At 37.8% G+C, this 17,104-nt stretch overlaps 1 protein-coding gene across 8 annotated transcripts in view; it reads left to right on the top strand.

Annotated features, from left to right (window-relative positions):
• FRY (FRY microtubule binding protein) overlaps positions 1-17,104 on the top strand; it is a 181,151-nt gene that overhangs the window by 82,300 nt on the left and 81,747 nt on the right. For 7 of the 8 annotated variants that reach the window (XR_006415838.1, XM_044441615.1, XM_044441614.1 and 4 more), the window contains exons 15-24: positions 171-342; positions 1,025-1,157; positions 4,288-4,395; positions 7,077-7,332; positions 8,470-8,652; positions 10,765-10,851; positions 12,153-12,412; positions 13,277-13,466; positions 15,869-15,993; positions 16,502-16,559. Coding sequence is in view for 7 of the 8 variants with exons in the window: in XM_044441615.1 (XP_044297550.1) it covers positions 171-342; positions 1,025-1,157; positions 4,288-4,395; positions 7,077-7,332; positions 8,470-8,652; positions 10,765-10,851; positions 12,153-12,412; positions 13,277-13,466; positions 15,869-15,993; positions 16,502-16,559 (1,572 nt within the window). In the remaining variant the exon portion in view is untranslated. The remainder of the gene's footprint in view (positions 1-170; positions 343-1,024; positions 1,158-4,287; positions 4,396-7,076; positions 7,333-8,469; positions 8,653-10,764; positions 10,852-12,152; positions 12,413-13,276; positions 13,467-15,868; positions 15,994-16,501; positions 16,560-17,104) is intronic. The other variant, XM_044441610.1, reaches the window with a different exon arrangement.

Genomic DNA, 17,104 nt, shown 5'->3' with positions numbered 1-17,104 from the left:
GCATGTTAAACTATGCTGAAATTGACTAATTAGGACATTGGCCGACTTGAGATGCTCCTTTATATTTTGTCTGAAGAAAATTTTGTTAGATTATATTTTGATGATACAGTCGTCTTTAAAATGTGATCTATATGCTAAAATCAGTATTTTGCTTTCCAACAAATGTTCAGAGAATGAATATTGGTCTGAGAGCTTTCTTAGTTATTGCGGATAGTTTGCAACAAAAAGATGGAGAACCTCCAATGCCTGTTACTGGAGCTGTGTTGCCTTCTGGGAATACATTACGAGTGAAGAAGACATACTTGAGTAAAACTCTTACAGAGGAGGAAGCTAAAATGATAGGCAAGTATCAGACAGGAGGAACCTTACATAAAGCTCAACAGCCTTGCATAAAGTTTACAGAACTTGATATCCTAAAGAATGCAACTCAACGTGCATAAAGGCTAGATGAAACTTTAGAAACTTTACTGCAAACTATCACCTGGCCATGTGGGGCCAATTTCTAATTTTCAGTGGAAACCAGAACATGTGTAAACCTGTTATAGAGTAATGTTGTCCCTGAGCAATGCTTTTAATTGACTGTATAACACATATACTTTTTCTTAATGTTTACATTTGTGCTTAAATTTTCTGCAATCTGATTCTGGCTGAATTTGGACAATTACTAGTATTTGTACTATAGGGAGTTGATTCTGCAACCCACTCGGTAATCCTAAACTTCTAAAGTTGAATTTCATCTCTAAAAAGCAGCTGGAAACAATTAAAAAGATAGGATTTTTAACATAACATAATATTCTATATTTCTTCTTTATAATCAACATACTAGAAATTATGCATTTTTACAATATCATAAACATTCTTAGGGACATGCATTTATCATTAACTCTTAACAAGAAAACTGTGCATTGTCGGGATAAATATTTTTGCAAAAGACATTTACAGTTTGGATTTTACATTAATATTATGTTTTTAAGTGATACAATAGTAATTAATTAATCAATCAATCCACTTCATGGTTTTCCAGGCATGTCATTGTATTATTCTCAAGTAAGAAAAGCTGTAGACAACATACTGCGGCATCTTGATAAAGAAGTTGGACGGTGTATGATGCTTACTAACATACAGATGTTGAACAAAGAACCTGAAGATATGATCACGTGAGTGTTAAAAAATGAATTATTGGAAAATGAATGCATAGAACTTGATTAGGGCATAGCAATTTTTTTTCTTTCAGCAAAGTTCACTCTAGCACCCACATACCACATATAAACATGGTTTGCTAATGAAGAGGTTTAGTACTTTCTAAGCCAAGGATGGGCAGTTTGTGGCCCTCCAGATATTTTGGCCTACAGCTCCTGTCAGATCTCATCACTGGCTCTTCTGGTTAGGACTGAAGAAAGTGTTAGGCCAAAATATCACAAAGAGGAACGCCAAGATCTCTTCTCACTGATACCAGCGTGTAGGACATGGAAAAATCAAGTCAGGTTGCAACAACCCACATTTAGGCTAGATATCAGGAAAAGGTCCCTCACTGTCAGAGCATTACAACAGTGCCTAGAGTGATCATGGGCTCTCCACACTAGAGACCTTCAAAAAGAAACTGGACAGCCATCTGAGTGGGATGGTGTAAATTGGTGTCTTGCAACTCTCATGTAACGCCTGTCCTCTACCAGCTCCACTTGCTTTCAGTTGAAGTCTGGGCCCAATTCAAGCTGCTTGTTCTGACCTATAAAGCCCTAAACGGCTTGGGACCAGGATACCTGAAGGAAAGTCTCCTTCCTTGTACGCCCTCATGGCCCTTAAGATCTGTGGGAAAAGCCCTGCTCCGGGAACCTTCTCTAAGAGAGGTAAAAAGGTCAACTCAGAGTAGGGCCTTCTCTGCTGTGGCGCCCAGACTCTGGAATGTACTCCCCAGAGAGATATGCCTGGCACCAAGTCTATACTCTTTTCGGCTCCAGGCCAAAACTTTTTTATTTAAACAGTATTTAAAATTTTATAACCTTTAGTTGTTCTGTTGCTTTGTGATTTATTGTTTTGGTTTTTTTATTTATTAGAAATTGTTGTTTTAATTGTTCTTTTAAATATTGTAAGCCGTTCTGAGATTTTGAATAATAGGATGGCATACAAAAGGTTTTAATAATCATCATCATCATCATAATAATAGCAAGGGGTTCGACCCAATGGCCTTCATGACTCCTTCCAACTCTATTGTTCTATGATTCTATGATCCGGAAGGCCACAAGTTGTCCGCCTCTGCTCTCAACTATTTCATTTCTATGACAAGCCCTTATACCCACCTCTTAACTGATGGGCTGAGAGTTTAAGTGGTGGAATAGATGGAGATGAGCAGAGGGAAGCTGGCTAGCCTTTTCTAGTCAAGCTGTTTTTCTGCTCAAAACTGCCCTCCTCAGGATGGAATGTAGGGGGTGGGGATACAGGCCTATAATTTTCCCCTTTAGCTGGAGCAACTACATAGGAAACAGAATACTGAGTGGAAAGATGGCCCGAGGGCAATGTGTTAAGCACTCACCACACCACACCCTGCCACTTCCTCTGTTCAAACTTGCAGTCCTCAAATCACACTTTATGTCTTTTTTTAAAATGCTGGAAGATTACCCACCTCTGCCTTGTAAAGTCTGATTTGGCTTTTTGTGCCAAAGAAATCCAAATTTTGTAATTTGCATTATGCAAATAAAGTATAATGTTGCAGGAAACAAATTGGGTTTGCTTTATCTATGGGTATTCTACAGTGTTCATTTTCTTGTTCAAATCACAAGGGTCATTTTTTCTTTGGTTTTATTCCTGAGACAGATATGGAAATAGTTCCAGCTGTTAGAAACATCTGTTGTGCAATGTAACATAGCTTTCATACTACTGGCTTCAGCATTAAAGGAGAACTACAACAGGATTTCTTTCTGTAAGAGAATTCTTTATTTAAAGAACTCTCTTCCAAGGAAGTCAAAATCTTTTCTGTAGTGAGAGTGGCCACAAGGGTTAGTACTCTCAGTACAGTACTCATTACTGTTTAGTACCCTATTGCAAAAAATAATTTTCCACATATGTTACACTGTGTCTTAACACACAGTCTGTGTAGGTTTGGACAGAAGGAAGACCTGAACTCCAGGCTTGCCCCAAGCAGGCCTTCTTTCTATCTAAACTTGCATAGGATTGTACTTTTCATTTGCTCTTAATTATTTTTAATATAGTCTAGCTATGTTTTGTGTCCTCTGTCCAATGCTACTTAGCCATTAGTTCCTGTATGGTAGCCTTCTTCAACCTGGTCTCCACCAGATGTTTTAAACTAAATTTCTCTGTTCTTCACCAGTGTCTATGCTGGCTAGTTGATGGTAGTTGAAGTTCCAAACTTATGTGCAGCACCAGGTTGAGGGGGAGCCAGGAAAAAGTTTTATGGCCACCGGTGGATCCCTGGATGTCTGAACTGGAACCCCAGTAGGGCTGGGTTTGGCCACCTGGTTGAGCCTCTCCACATATGCTTCCAAATGTCTTTATTTGATAATGCTATTTGTATGACACCCCCTTAGAGAATACTCTCTGAGTGGCTTTTAGTAAAAACAGGTGATGGCCGATGATAGGGAGTTTTTGCAAATAAAGTAGGCATTAGCTTTTTAAATATCTAAAATTTTTGGAAGCTGAACGTCCCAAAGTGATGTAAATATACATCTGAGAGATAAACCAAGATACTCATTTGAACCCCCCAACCCCCCCACATTATAGTTTGTTATAACTGAGAGCACTTTCTGAGGCATCTAGACCATGTTTTTAAATTTTCATGAAGAAAGATTATTCCACTTTCTAGATCAACTTAACTGCTTTAGTATTTTGGATATATGGAATGACTTTGATACTACATGGAGCACCTACATGGAACAGCTGCAAATTTGAGCTCACTCAGTATAAAGTACCTCATATGTCCAAAACGTTCAGGTGTGATGGGAAAGGCCTCTGCATTTAACTGGGGCTCAACTCTGTGCATGCAAAGCACTTGTTTTGGGTTTTTGACATTGCTGACACTAAATAGCCAGTACAGCTGAAAGTCCCATTTTCAAGGACTATGATACAGTAATTTTCTACTTCCTCCTTGTGACATTTTTAGATGTGTGGATATAATATAGCAGAATCTTATTACATGGATTTCCTGATATAACCTTTATGGATACTTGGCTCACAAGATGAAAAACAATAGCTTAGAGTAGTGAAATGTTTTTGTATGTGCATATATATCTAGTAATTGTCTAGTGGTTTATGTGTTATTTTCCTTATTTTCAGAGGTGAAAGAAAACCAAAAATTGACCTTTTTAGGACTTGTGTTGCTGCTATTCCTCGGCTTCTGCCTGATGGAATGTCTAAACTAGAACTGATTGACTTGCTGTCAAGGTAAGTTGTATAAACATTAAAGAACTGGACATAAATTGTAGCTGTTCTCCAGTTCGTTGAACTTTTTAATATAGGGAACTGTATACAACTGGTGAATTTTCATTTTTCCCTATATCATTATGGAGAGTTTTTTCAGGCTACTGTCTACTTGAAGAATGACATTACTGTGTTCTCCAGTCAGTTTTTTTCATCTACTTTGAGACATGCCTCACTTCTACATAATATCACAGGGCAGTCTGCTTATTTACAGTGAGATTTAGTTATTTGCACTCACTTAAAGGGCTTGCAATACCCAGTAGAATTATTGACTTGTTTTTCTTTGAAGATATATACATCCTTGAACTTTGCTTTCTCTCTCTTGTTTGTTTAACTATTTATTTATCCTGTCTTCTCCCCCTCTTGCAAGGAATTCCAAGCAGTTTATATAATCCTCCTCCTATGCATTTTATTCTCACAACAATCTTGTGAGGTAGGTTAGCTGAGAATCAGTTACTGGCCCAAAGTCACTCAGTGAAATTCATGGCTGAGGACAGGCTTAGAACCCAGATCTTCCCAGGTCCCAGTTCAGAACTCTGGCCACTGTGTCATACTGCTCTCTACTTATGAAGAAGGCCTACTCAGATATAAGTTGATTGGCCCCATGTACTGCTGTTGCAGCTTTGGTACCTTCAGAAATGTTGGACTTCAACTTCCTGAAAAAACATTTGAACAGCCATTTTGAGACTACATCTTTTTCAGATCATGGTGCGTGTGTGAGGAACAAACTGCATTCCTAATGACTTTTCTGGTATTGACCTGCTAATCATTTATTTCAAAGAAAACGGTCTCCATGCAAATAGATTACTCCAGTCACATTTCAGTTTTAAACATCATGCATATAGTATCTGTGTCCTTTGACAGTACAGTACACAGAAACAATCTGTACATAAGCAGTCAGATGAAAATCTAAGGCAGCTGTCAAATGTCAGATCAACAGGGTCTATTTGTTGCAAATTCCAAAGGGAACTTTTAGATTGCATGGGTTAAAGTGCAAAGAAAGAAACATTTGCTTTCTTATTCATATATTCCCTGTGGAATAAGCCTGGTTTGTAAAGAAGATAACTTTTGCTGTCATTATTCCTATTGCAGTTTCAGAAGTTACTCTTCCCAGGTTGTTGTCTTTTAAGCCAAAATGAGATATCTCAGGATAAAATAAGTTTTCCTGTTAAATTTCATTTCTTACCAATTGTACCAAATTGTACCAATATCAGTCTTTACATGTTCCTTACTACATAGAATAATTGAATTATAGAATAGTAGAGTTGGAACAGTTCAGAGGATCTTTGGGTCCAGCCCCATAGTTTTGTGTCATCTTCAAATGTGATAGGCATTACTTGTACCTCCCCATCCAAATCATTAATAAAAACATTGAAGAGCACTGGGCCCAGGACTGAACCGTGCAGTAACCCACTCATTACCTTTCCCCAGTTTGAGAAGGTGCCATTGATGAACACACTTTGAGTCTGATTCTGTAGCCAGCTGTAGTTCTACCTGATCATTGTTCCATCTAGCCCACTTGTTGCTAGCTTGCTAATCAAATTGGGGCACTTTGTCAAAAGTTTTGCTGAAATCAAGATTATGTCCATCACATTCTCACAGTCCATCAGGGAGGTTACCCAATCAAAAAATGAAATATTAACCTGGCAGGATTTGTTCTTGAGCAGTGGGGTGATCAGTACACCAACAGAATCCCTGTTCAGTTAAGTGGTAACCATTTCTTCCCCTTTGCTACCAAAAGGGATTTGTAAGGGGGTAAGAATAACTTGAGCTGGGTAGCCTAGGAACATTTGTGTGGATCACTCTGTACTCAATAAGTTTTATCATTACAGAGGATTAAATCCATGTAATAAGATGCAGGTAGACCTCTATCATATAATGAGGTTACCTTGCACTTTGGAAGAGGACATAAAAACCAGAGCTAAGGTATCTTTGAGGTATAGACTTTAGCACAAGTCACAAATGAGCAGAAACAGACTGTTGGATATGGAAGGAATGCTAATTACTACCTTGCCTCTCAAGTACTAGCAGCAAATTCCTTGAAAAGTTGCTAGTATACAGTATGCACTTTGGTACTCCTGAATGCCAGTGTTTATACTTCAGCACTGTCATTGTAGGAACCCAATGACTAAGGAAATATGTGGTTGCCGGTATCTTGGGTTCAATTTTGCAACACATTTTTTAAGTAGGAGAAATCAAACCAGAAACTATAATAATTTCTTTGTGAATTTGAATGTAGCTGTGCTTTTAATACAGTAATTATTGTACTGATGATTTTTCTCTGCAGTTTCTAATACAGTATTGCTTTTTTTGGTAAATCACTTTGAGATTTGTTTATATGAAAAGTGACTCACTGTACAGACACTGTATTCACTGTATTCATGCAAGTGCCATTGTGTTCAGTGGGCTTACTTCCAGGAAAATGGTTATGGGATTATGGTTAGAATGCATAACATGGATTTTAAACATCATACTCTCTTCTCTTCCTGGGTGAGGTACTGTAGGTCTATTGGTCAATAATAATTTTTTGAATTCTGTGCCTACGATTAATTCTTGGTTAATCCACAAGATCACAAATAGAGAATTTCGTACTTTGTGCCATGGAAGTTACAGGTGGCTTTCAGTTCCACTTTCTTTTTACACAGGCTTTCTATCCATATGGATGATGAGCTTCGGCACATTGCTCAAAATTCACTTCAGGGTCTGCTAGTTGATTTTGTTGATTGGAGAGAAGATGTGTTGTTTGGTTTCACAAATTTCCTGCTGCGTGAAGTGAATGATGTGCATCATAGTCTCTTAGACACATCCTTAAAATTATTGCTACAATTGCTTACTCAGTGGAAACTTATAATACATACCCCTGGAAAAGCCAGTGAACAGACAAAAGGCAGGTCTTCAGAGGTAAGATTCCAACATAACAATTCAGAAAAATAAATTAATTTTCCCTGTACATCATTGTGTTTTTTAAATTAGAGATTTATTTGTTTAATTTGCACTATAGGCACTTTTCTAAACTTTTAAATTGTTTTAATTTTACTGTTACTTATCTTCAATGCACCTATAATTATTTATTAAGTGCTCTAATAGTGATTATTAATATTTGAGCAGGTAAGCCACTTTATGATTTTATTTTATAAAATTCTGTACAAGTATTCCTAATAAGCATATAATCTCAAAGGCAGTTCAGCTCTTGCAGGAGGACAGATATAATTTTATAGCCTTAAGATGCAATCCTACATGTGTTTAGACATAAAATAGTGTTGCAATTTGCAGCCTGTCCCAGCCAACATATATTTGCCTGTCTAAACTTGCATAGTATTGTGCCCTTAGAAGGTGAGATAAAAGAGTTCAGGCAGATGTTATGTGTTACCTAATTGTGTAAGGTAGGTCAGTGGCAGATTCATGTGTCTTACTTGTGCAACAAAATGTAAATCTCTGTTCTAAGATTCTTGGGATGCAGTGATTTTTAGACAGAAAAAGTTCCAGCATTCCCCAGCCCTACTCTTATTTAAAATCCTTTTTCCTCACAGCTTGCATAGAAAGGAAGCTCATATTGGCTCAGTGGCAAATTGCCTTTATGGGCTAATTACAGTTTGTGTACCTGTGTGGTGCTGGGGAAGATTTGGGTTTTTTTGGTGGGACTGTGGTGTGGGAGGAAGGGGTAAACCACCACATACCACAGTCACTGTCTTGTTCTATCCCCACACTAGTTTCCACTTATTCTTTTAAAAATATGTGGAATGCTAAATGAGCTATTAACATCACGTATTATTTGACCCTGAAAATAATGCTTATGTAGTATAAGAGTGAAACATTCCTTCAATTCCAGTTTGTACATAAGTTTTACTTAGCTTTTGAAAGTGATGGCAGTAGGTGATAAGCATAGAAGGCAGGACCAGGATTCTTTGTATATTTTACATTGGCTTATTCTTTTCATTTCATTTTATTTAGCACATTCTTTATCAAAACATTATGAATTGTTGGTGCTTAAGGATTGGAGGAGGATCTATATTTGAATGTTTATAAATTGTATTGCAGCTGATACCAAATGGCTCCAGTCATAGGATACAGACTGAGAGAAGTTCTTATTCCAATGTTCTACATGCTGTTGAAGGTTTTGCACTAGTGTTACTCTGCAGTTTCCAGGTTGCCACACGTAAACTAGCAGTTTTGATTCTCAGAGAGATCCGTGCCTTATTTCATGCCCTAGGACAAGCAGAGGTATGACTTTTCCTTCTTGTATTATAAATTCAGTTTTCTAAACAATGTAGTTTTAAAATGGAAATGGATTGTGCCCACCTAATCTTAGTTTTTAAAAATGAAGTTTGGGTTGCAGTTTTATATATACTTGCATTGTAGCAAATCTGTACTGAAATCAATACAACATACTTTCCACTAAGCTACCATAGATCTGCCATTTAGGTTCTTTTAATTTTTATTTGTATTTAAACTGAATATTTGAGGATTAGTGGGTTGAAGTCCAAACTAGATAAAAAAAAACTGTGGATGGGAGATGGATTTGGACCACAGTGTTGAGGGAGTAAAGAACTATTTTCTTTAGGCACCATTTTTCTGCTAATCCCCCCCCCCCAAGCTGTTGTGTGCCTCATAGACAGAGATCCAGAAATTAAGTTTTGTTGGGCCCTAAATCTAAAAATATTGATTGTATATTCTATATGGTTGGAGAAGGGATTCCTCTGATTTGCAGTCTCTTACTGTATTTGTCAGCTATGTGTTAAAAATCATAATAATGCAACTCACCATACTGCATTCTTTTTATTCATTTCTGTGGGGTTCCTTAGGTTGGTTATTTGGTGAGTTGAATTGCAAATAGTGAAATCTCCTTCTAGATTAGTGTATATGGGGGGCATTGTCAGGTTTTTCAAGCTTTGTGTTAGGGTAGAGCAAGGCAGTATCTAACTTGAAAGATTCTAATATATATGTTCACTGCTGCATATCTTCACTTCTCTGTCTTTTGAACCACTGTGTTAGCATTTCTTGCAATGCAGGAATGTCATAAAGTTGGTTCTTGAACTGAGCTGATTTCTTCTTTTTTATACTACACCGTACAGTTTTTTATCCCATACATTTTGCTGGGCACTGTACATTTATACTAAGATCAAATTGGCAGCTATAGTTTATCCATCCAGACAGCAAGTTAGATACCATAAAAAGATTTAGTGCACTGCATCTTCTTTATGCAACCAAGAATACTAATTCTTGTTTGTCAAAGACAAAAATATAGTCTTGTTTCCAGTTAGTAGCCCTATTTTAATTGCTAAGTGCAGAACAAAATATTCTGTTTTAATGTCATTGGAATGTTTTAGTAAACAGCAAACTACTTTTTCAGCCCATCAGAACAAGATGTCTTAAGTTGTATGGAATTTTCTGATGGCCACTTCTGTTCTGCAAACATTGGAGTAAATCCAGTCATTAAATTCTTGTCGATGGTTTAACTTCCATGTTCAGAAAATAGAAAAGTTCTGAGAAATCACACAGAAGGTTGAGTTTGCACAACATGCCAGTCTACACTTGAGATTGAATGTGGACTGTTGTTGAACCTGGGTTGTACTGTGTGAATCCAGCTGTGCTGAAAAAACATGGTTAACTTTGAACAACCTACAGAAAGAACCAATGATTTCTTGTTGGACTGCAAACTGTGGATTGTGCATTTTAGCAAGCCACTTTTTGCTAACACAGCTAGGTTCATACTGGAATGGCAACCCACACTCAATCCATAAACAGACTTGAGTGTTTATTGTCATGCTGTGTGAAACAAGTCTCTCTGGTGATGTAAGTCTTATCACAGCTATAATATCTGTAACAAGCCATTTACATGCTATTACTAGATTAATCATTGGATTCTGTTAAAGAGTAGAGTTCTAACAAAATCAAGAAATTACTATTTGTTCTTATGCTGTTCCCAATGCTCATATAGCAAGATGCAGTTCTGTGCTATTTTAATTCTTATTGCACTGAGTAGGGGAGAGATAAATCTGTCTTCCCAGAATACTGTGTTTCCAGTGATGAATCTCCTACCTACATTTGTAATTATATATAAAAGAAAAAAGGAAGACATGGCTGTATGGTATGCATTAAGTGTAACGTTTGGCTCTAAGTCACACAAAAACGAATTGCTCCTAAGTTTGTTCCTTTCCCAAATGCTTCTCTCATCTAGTCCTGTGTGTGTGTGTATGTATCCATCAATATCCACATTTTGCATTCATGTAGTAACCTGTAGCCTACAGAGCTATGCCACAGTATACATGTTAATCTTAAGTGTGCCACACGACTCTTTCTATTGAATGTAATCAATTGCTGTCAAATGTACAGGATGATGATAGGCCTATGATTGATGTCATGGACCAGCTAAGTTCTTCTATTCTGGAAAGTTTCATTCATGTGGCCATTTCTGATTCAGTAAGTACCTTTGCCTTATCCCTGGCCTCTTAATGTTCACCATGAGTGTGCGCTAAATAAACAGAATCTATGGAATGTTCAAAAATGTCAGGAATGCAGAGACAAGTTTTATAGATACATTTAAGAACATTTTCCATTGCTTCAGGCACTGAATGTTATTATTTAGTAGAGCATAGGCAATCACCATAATCTGCTGTTCCATTTCTTGCATTTTGGCTTATAACTAACTCTGCTGATATTTTCAGTTTCTAACTGAAACTCAGGTAAAGAACCCATGTCCAGTTTTATCCAGGCATCCAGATTTAGATGTGTTTTCATTCACGTTGACTGGTTAATTCAAAAGGTAGCTCCAATCCCTGCATCTGTTCGAAGCCTCTGTAGGAAAGGAGCTCTTAATTAAACTGTTTTTGGATCAGGATGTATTAGCACAATTCAGCAATAGGGCAGGTGGTAAATTAACCAAGTTAATTAGCAAGGAAAGAAAAGATAAGCCTTAGACTGATTCTGTACTGAAGTACTTTGCATATATATGCTAAAAAACTATTTCACTGAAAAATAACATTTTGTTTTTAGGAGGGATGCATATAAGTTTCCTTTAAGGTTTTATGTGTTTTTGTGTGTACACCTTCCAGATAGCATCAATTATCAGGTGGTATATGTAATGAAGGACTCAATCCAGTGAGGTTGCTTGTAATCTTCCAGACTTGGAAAAGCAGCTAAATTAATGATTTTGACTATCTAACAGCAGTGCTTTGGAAGGGAAGGGAGCGGAGGTCGAAGCACCACCAGAATTTATTATGCTTTGCAGTGCTTTCCTCCTGCCCCATGAAGTGCTACCTAAGCTCCTTCTCTGAGGTTGCTCTTTCAGCATCAGAGAAGAACTCACACAGATCTTTCCATGCTGGCAACAAGCATGTCAGACCATGGATGACCAGCCTCATGGTCAGATCTGTTTTTTTATCTTGGACATAGAAGTGATCCTAGGCCCTCTAGTTACTGCCTGGGGACATAGGATGCCCTGCAAATAAATACATCAATTAAGTAGATGACCCCTAAGTGTAGGTGGTTCAGCAAAATTCTCTGCAAGTTGTGTTAGTTTCCATTTCTGCTCAGAAAAGTTTTGGCAGGAGACATCAAGCCTGGATGCTTGAAAAAAGATTTTGTTGGGAAAATACAGAAGTACATTAGAGAACCTTCGGGTTATGCGGCAGCATAGAAATGGAATTAAATAAAGATGATGGTGGTGGTGGTGGTGATGCTGATGACAACGATGACAGTGACATTTTTTCCTCTCTCCACAGACAGCATTGCCATTAACACATAATGTGGATTTGCAGTGGCTGGTAGAATGGAACGCAGTCCTTGTTAATAGCCATTATGATGTGAAAAGCCCTTCCCATGTCTGGATATTTGCGCAATCAGTCAAAGATCCCTGGGTTCTCTGCCTTTTCAGTTTTCTTAGACAAGAAAACTTACCAAAGCATTGTCCTACAGCTCTTAGTTATGCTTGGCCTTACGCTTTTACAAGGCTACAGCTGGTCATGCCTTTGGTTGATCCAAAGTAAGTTCTACTATTGTTTCATGGCTTGGTTCTCAGGCTTTTGCTTTACAGTTAGATTCATTGATTTGTATTCATTTGCATCCAATGAGTTGTATTCAGTATTATTAACATATATGCCATTCATTTTAATGTATCTCCTAAGTAAGACTAAAGCTGGATAAAGCCCTGTGATCTCAGCTTTTTGTAATAAATCTGATAGTCCAGAGAAATATCAGAATTATATGCTCTTCATATAAAAATATATATTTTTGTGAACCAGCATGGTCCAGTATAAAGTGTTACACCTAAGAAATCTGCTTTGAAACCTTTGTCTTATGTTGGTGGCATTGCGAAAATCTCTGTCTCAGCTTTAGCTTTATCTGTAAAACAGTTATTCCAATGAATTGTACAAATTAACTTGTAGAACACTTGGTTACATTTTGCTATAGAAACAATAACACTGAAGGCTTTTTTTGTTGTTGTAGCCACAGTAAAGAAGATTGAAAACTATTTTATGTCAATTCATTGGTTCATCTAGCTTGATAGTGGCTTCATTGATTTGCAGTGGCTTTTCAGGGTTGCAGAAAGAGATCTCTTTGGAAACCTACCTGGAGATTTTGGGACTGATGATTTGCAGTCGAACCATGTGCTTCACAATGGACCTGCAGCTCTTTTTTCATAGCTGAACTGCATTTTTAGCTATGTTGAATTGAATCAGCACTGTATACTACTGCTGCTGTTTTTATTATATTATCATTATTAGTATTGCTGTTGTTATCAATGTTTTTCTACAGCTATTATATTCCCACTTTAAAAAAATGTAAAAAAACTGTTAGTAACTAATGTGTGAAACAAAAAAAAGATTATTTTAAATGTTATTTCCAGCAGCCCTGTGAATGCAAAGAAAACCAGCACAGCAAGCAGTGGAGACCATTATGTAACTTTGTGGAGAAACTACCTTATTCTCTGCTTTGGAGTAGCAAAACCAAGTATTATGAGTCCCGGTCATTTGCGTGTTTCAACTCCAGAGATCATGGCTACCACCCCTGATGGTACTGTTAGTTATGACAACAAGGTAATGCCATATTTCACTAAAATAATTTTGGGCACAATCTTTCCTGAATGTTTCTAGGCCCCCTAATTTCAAGGCTTATGGGTATCCAGTACAGAACAGGAACAGCAGCAGCAGCTTTGCATCTCCTCTCATCCTACCTTGCATTTTCACTAGATGGGCTTTTTTGCCTCTGTAAGGTTGCATTCCCTACCTTGGAGAGGAGCTGGCACAGTTCTTCCCATGCCATTTGCAAGGGGTGGGGCAGGGGCAGGGTGAAAGCTGCAAGTTTGGAGTGCTGTCTCCCGTTGAGTTGTGTATCTGAAATATGGCCCCTCAGGCAATATCTAGGGGTCATAAAATGATTTTATTTTATTTACTTACTGCAATTTGAAACTGATATTATCTGGGTGGTCTACAATAGATTGAAAATATAGATGCAGACTTAAAGCAAAACTAAACCAAGAGCCCAGAATAAAACCAAGGTAAAACTAGCAGCAAAGAATGGAACCATCTAAGGATATACATAAGCAAACAAAATATTAACGTGATACACTGTTACTAACAATAGATTTAGTGGAGATTCCAAGAAGATGAGTCAGTGAACAAGGGATATGCATAACTACTATTTTCATAGCAAACATTTCTGAAGGTATTGGATAGCTATATTTGAAATCCATTCTCACTTAGAATTGGCAGTATCGGCTTAGATCAGGTCAATGAACCTAATACTTAAAGATCATTAGCTGGTCAGCTTGGACTCTTCCTTTTTTCCCTCTTCCCCAAAAGAGTAGGCCATAGATGAGTTGCTAAAGTGTGGCAGCAGGGGACTGCACAGGCCTGGAAAACACCTTAGTAGGTCACTGAAAGTTAAATGAATTAGCAACACCTAGATTAGGGGTGCAATTCCCTTTCATTGATTGCAGTACCAATATTTCTTCCAGTTTACTCATGTCTTACATTCTGATTAAGGAGACTTCTAACATTTTAAGAGGTCAGTGCCTTGTGGAGATTACTGTGGTATTTCCAGTGATATCACCAACTTAACTGTACTACTTTGGACTTCTTTTATCCCTGTATCAAGGTCACAGAGACTCTGCCAAGATGGCTTTTGTGGCTAAAAGTAAATATGGGAAGTATGTTAGTCTGTTTACACATGCATACCATTTGTGTGAGAAATGCAGATTTGTTTCTGGTGCATCTCTAAAAGATTTCGCAGATTGAGAAAGGTATATAACAAAGCCATATAACTTTTTGCAGTTTCACATAGTCTTACACCTCAGCAGAAAGTGGCAGGGTTTTTTCCCCTGTAGCAGATCTTTCTTTTGATTCCACAGCCCTATTCACAACTAAAGTAACTCATGTCCTGTTGGGCATTCTGAAGAATCACCTGGTTTCATCAAAGTCCTCTTTGTGGGCCAGGGTAGAACCATGCAGCTATCATGGTTTTCCCCCTATTGTACCTCAGGAACAACAGAAGGAGAAAAGGCACTTTTCCAGTCACTTGACTTGTGAGCAAATTAACACCGCACCAGTCCTTTCTTCTTAGATCAAGCATGCAGTAAAGAAAGCTGACACTCATCTCTACTGAAGTAGGGTGGGGGGAATAAAGTCTGGGAACTTTTCATTGGCAATTTATTGTAATGCCATAGGGCAGAAAACGTGTGTGCTGCTCTTCAGTTAGGCATCCTTATTTTGCCATCAGCCATTGCCCAGCAAGTACACACAATTAGACCATTGACAGTCCTGCTTAGCAGCAGCCAAAAAAGAGTAGGCACAGGGAATCTGGAGATTACTCAGGAATATATCTCCTGTGATTGGGATTCTGAGATGGAGTCCTGATTAGGAGTTGCTTGATTCACTGGTCCTAAAAGCAGCAACTTTGCTGCTGGAATGGGAGAAGTTTATTTCCCCTACTGGTGAAGTAAAAGTCCAGCCCCAACATACAAACCTGGTAATAGATCAGGATTCCCTGCCTTCAGAGTCTCCTGTGGGAGAAGGTGAATTTTTCAAGATCCAGTCATCTAACAGAGAAAGATTTACTATTGGATCACTTGGATTTTCACATTCCAAAGGATATATTATCAAGCTCCATATGGGATTTGGGGACCACTTCGTAATCTCATTCTTTTCAGGGGTCATTGACATTTGACAGGAGGGGCTAACAGGACAATTTTTGTTTGTGGCATGATTCCGCTGCTGAAGTAAAAGTAAGTGTAGCCATAAACTCCCTTTAGACGTTGCGAGCATTAACTATTTAAATAACTTCTTTTATATTTGTGACTACTGTACCTTTAAATCCTGCCCTGTAATAAGTGTTCTTTTAATTCATCAGCAACTATAACAGTTGTGCATGCATTGTAGTCTGTAATTTTTGCATTGTTTTAATGATTACACTGACTAAAATATTTTTGTTTCATTTTTAGGCTATAGGAACCCCATCTGTTGGTGTACTATTGAAGCAGCTTGTGCCTTTGATGAGACTAGAAAGCATAGAAATCACTGAGTCACTCGTCCTAGGCTTTGGAAGAACAAATTCTCTCGTTTTCAGGTATTTATACAACATATTTCTCATGGCCCAGGATTAGTTTCTTGTTAGTTCAGTAAAGTGTTAATGGTGATGGTGTATTATCTTTGGGAGAAAGGATGATTTGGAAGGAATCTCTAAGTTGCATGATTAGAGTAAAAATATAAGTGATTAAAATGTTGGAAGGATTACTGTGTGACATCTTCTGACAAATTTTAGGAGAATGCATTAATAAAATGACTTTATTGCATCATTTAGTTATTAATTCATTTATTCCCTTGGTTAAGCTCAGTTGCTTAAGCTCTGGGCAATTCACAACAGTTACATTGTTACAAGTTATAGCTTATTTTTGTCTTTTGGATTTCATATTAATTGCATGTGAGGAAGTAGTGGATGTCCAGAAAAGGTTTTGCCAGGAAATATTTGTTAGTCTGTAAGATGACTCAAGGTGCTTTGTTGTTTTTGCTGCAACAAATTAACAAGGGCTACCACTCTGTAACATGTTTGACAAAATATTTTGTTTTTCATTTAGAGAGTTAGTGGAGGAACTTCACCCACTAATGAAAGAAGCATTAGAGAGAAGACCTGAGGTTAGTTGATATACTTGGGCTTTACATGTGTAACAGGCAAAAATATACAACAGGAAGAGACATTCAAATGGAGGAAGAGCTGTTGTCAATTGAAAGTGTCATTAATTTGTGATTTGCCAAGCATTTTTTCTATTAATTGAATAGATCTGTACTTAGAACTGTATTAGTTGAAGGTAAAACTATTACTCGTGATGGTTTAATGGGTAGTGGGTTGGACTATTTTTTGGATGTATCGGCTGGAATGCCCCCCTCCCGCAGACTTCTCTGTGGACCAGATAACATCATGGGAAAGACTCCAACTGTGACATCTAGGGCTTCTGGCAGAAGGGCCAGCTGGAGCTCTTATAGTCAGAGCCTCAGTCAGGGTTCCTGCATCATTCCACAAAGGCTTTTCCCAGATGAAGAAAACCAGGGCAGAGAGAAGCCAAGGTCTACAACAAGGCATTTCCTGGAGGGTGCTTCTTCAAGCCAGGGAGCCAGGTGTGATCCACCTGGGCTTTTCATTCATGGTGCACAGAAGTGGAAAAGGAATTAAAGTGTTAGCT

This window comes from Varanus komodoensis, unplaced genomic scaffold (genome assembly GCF_004798865.1).
Source record: "Varanus komodoensis strain SLA01 unplaced genomic scaffold, ASM479886v1 scaffold4, whole genome shotgun sequence".
Lineage (NCBI taxonomy): Eukaryota > Metazoa > Chordata > Lepidosauria > Squamata > Varanidae > Varanus > Varanus komodoensis.
The sequence above is the reverse complement of the archived record's forward strand: the minus strand, read 5'-3'. Positions and strand labels throughout refer to the sequence as shown.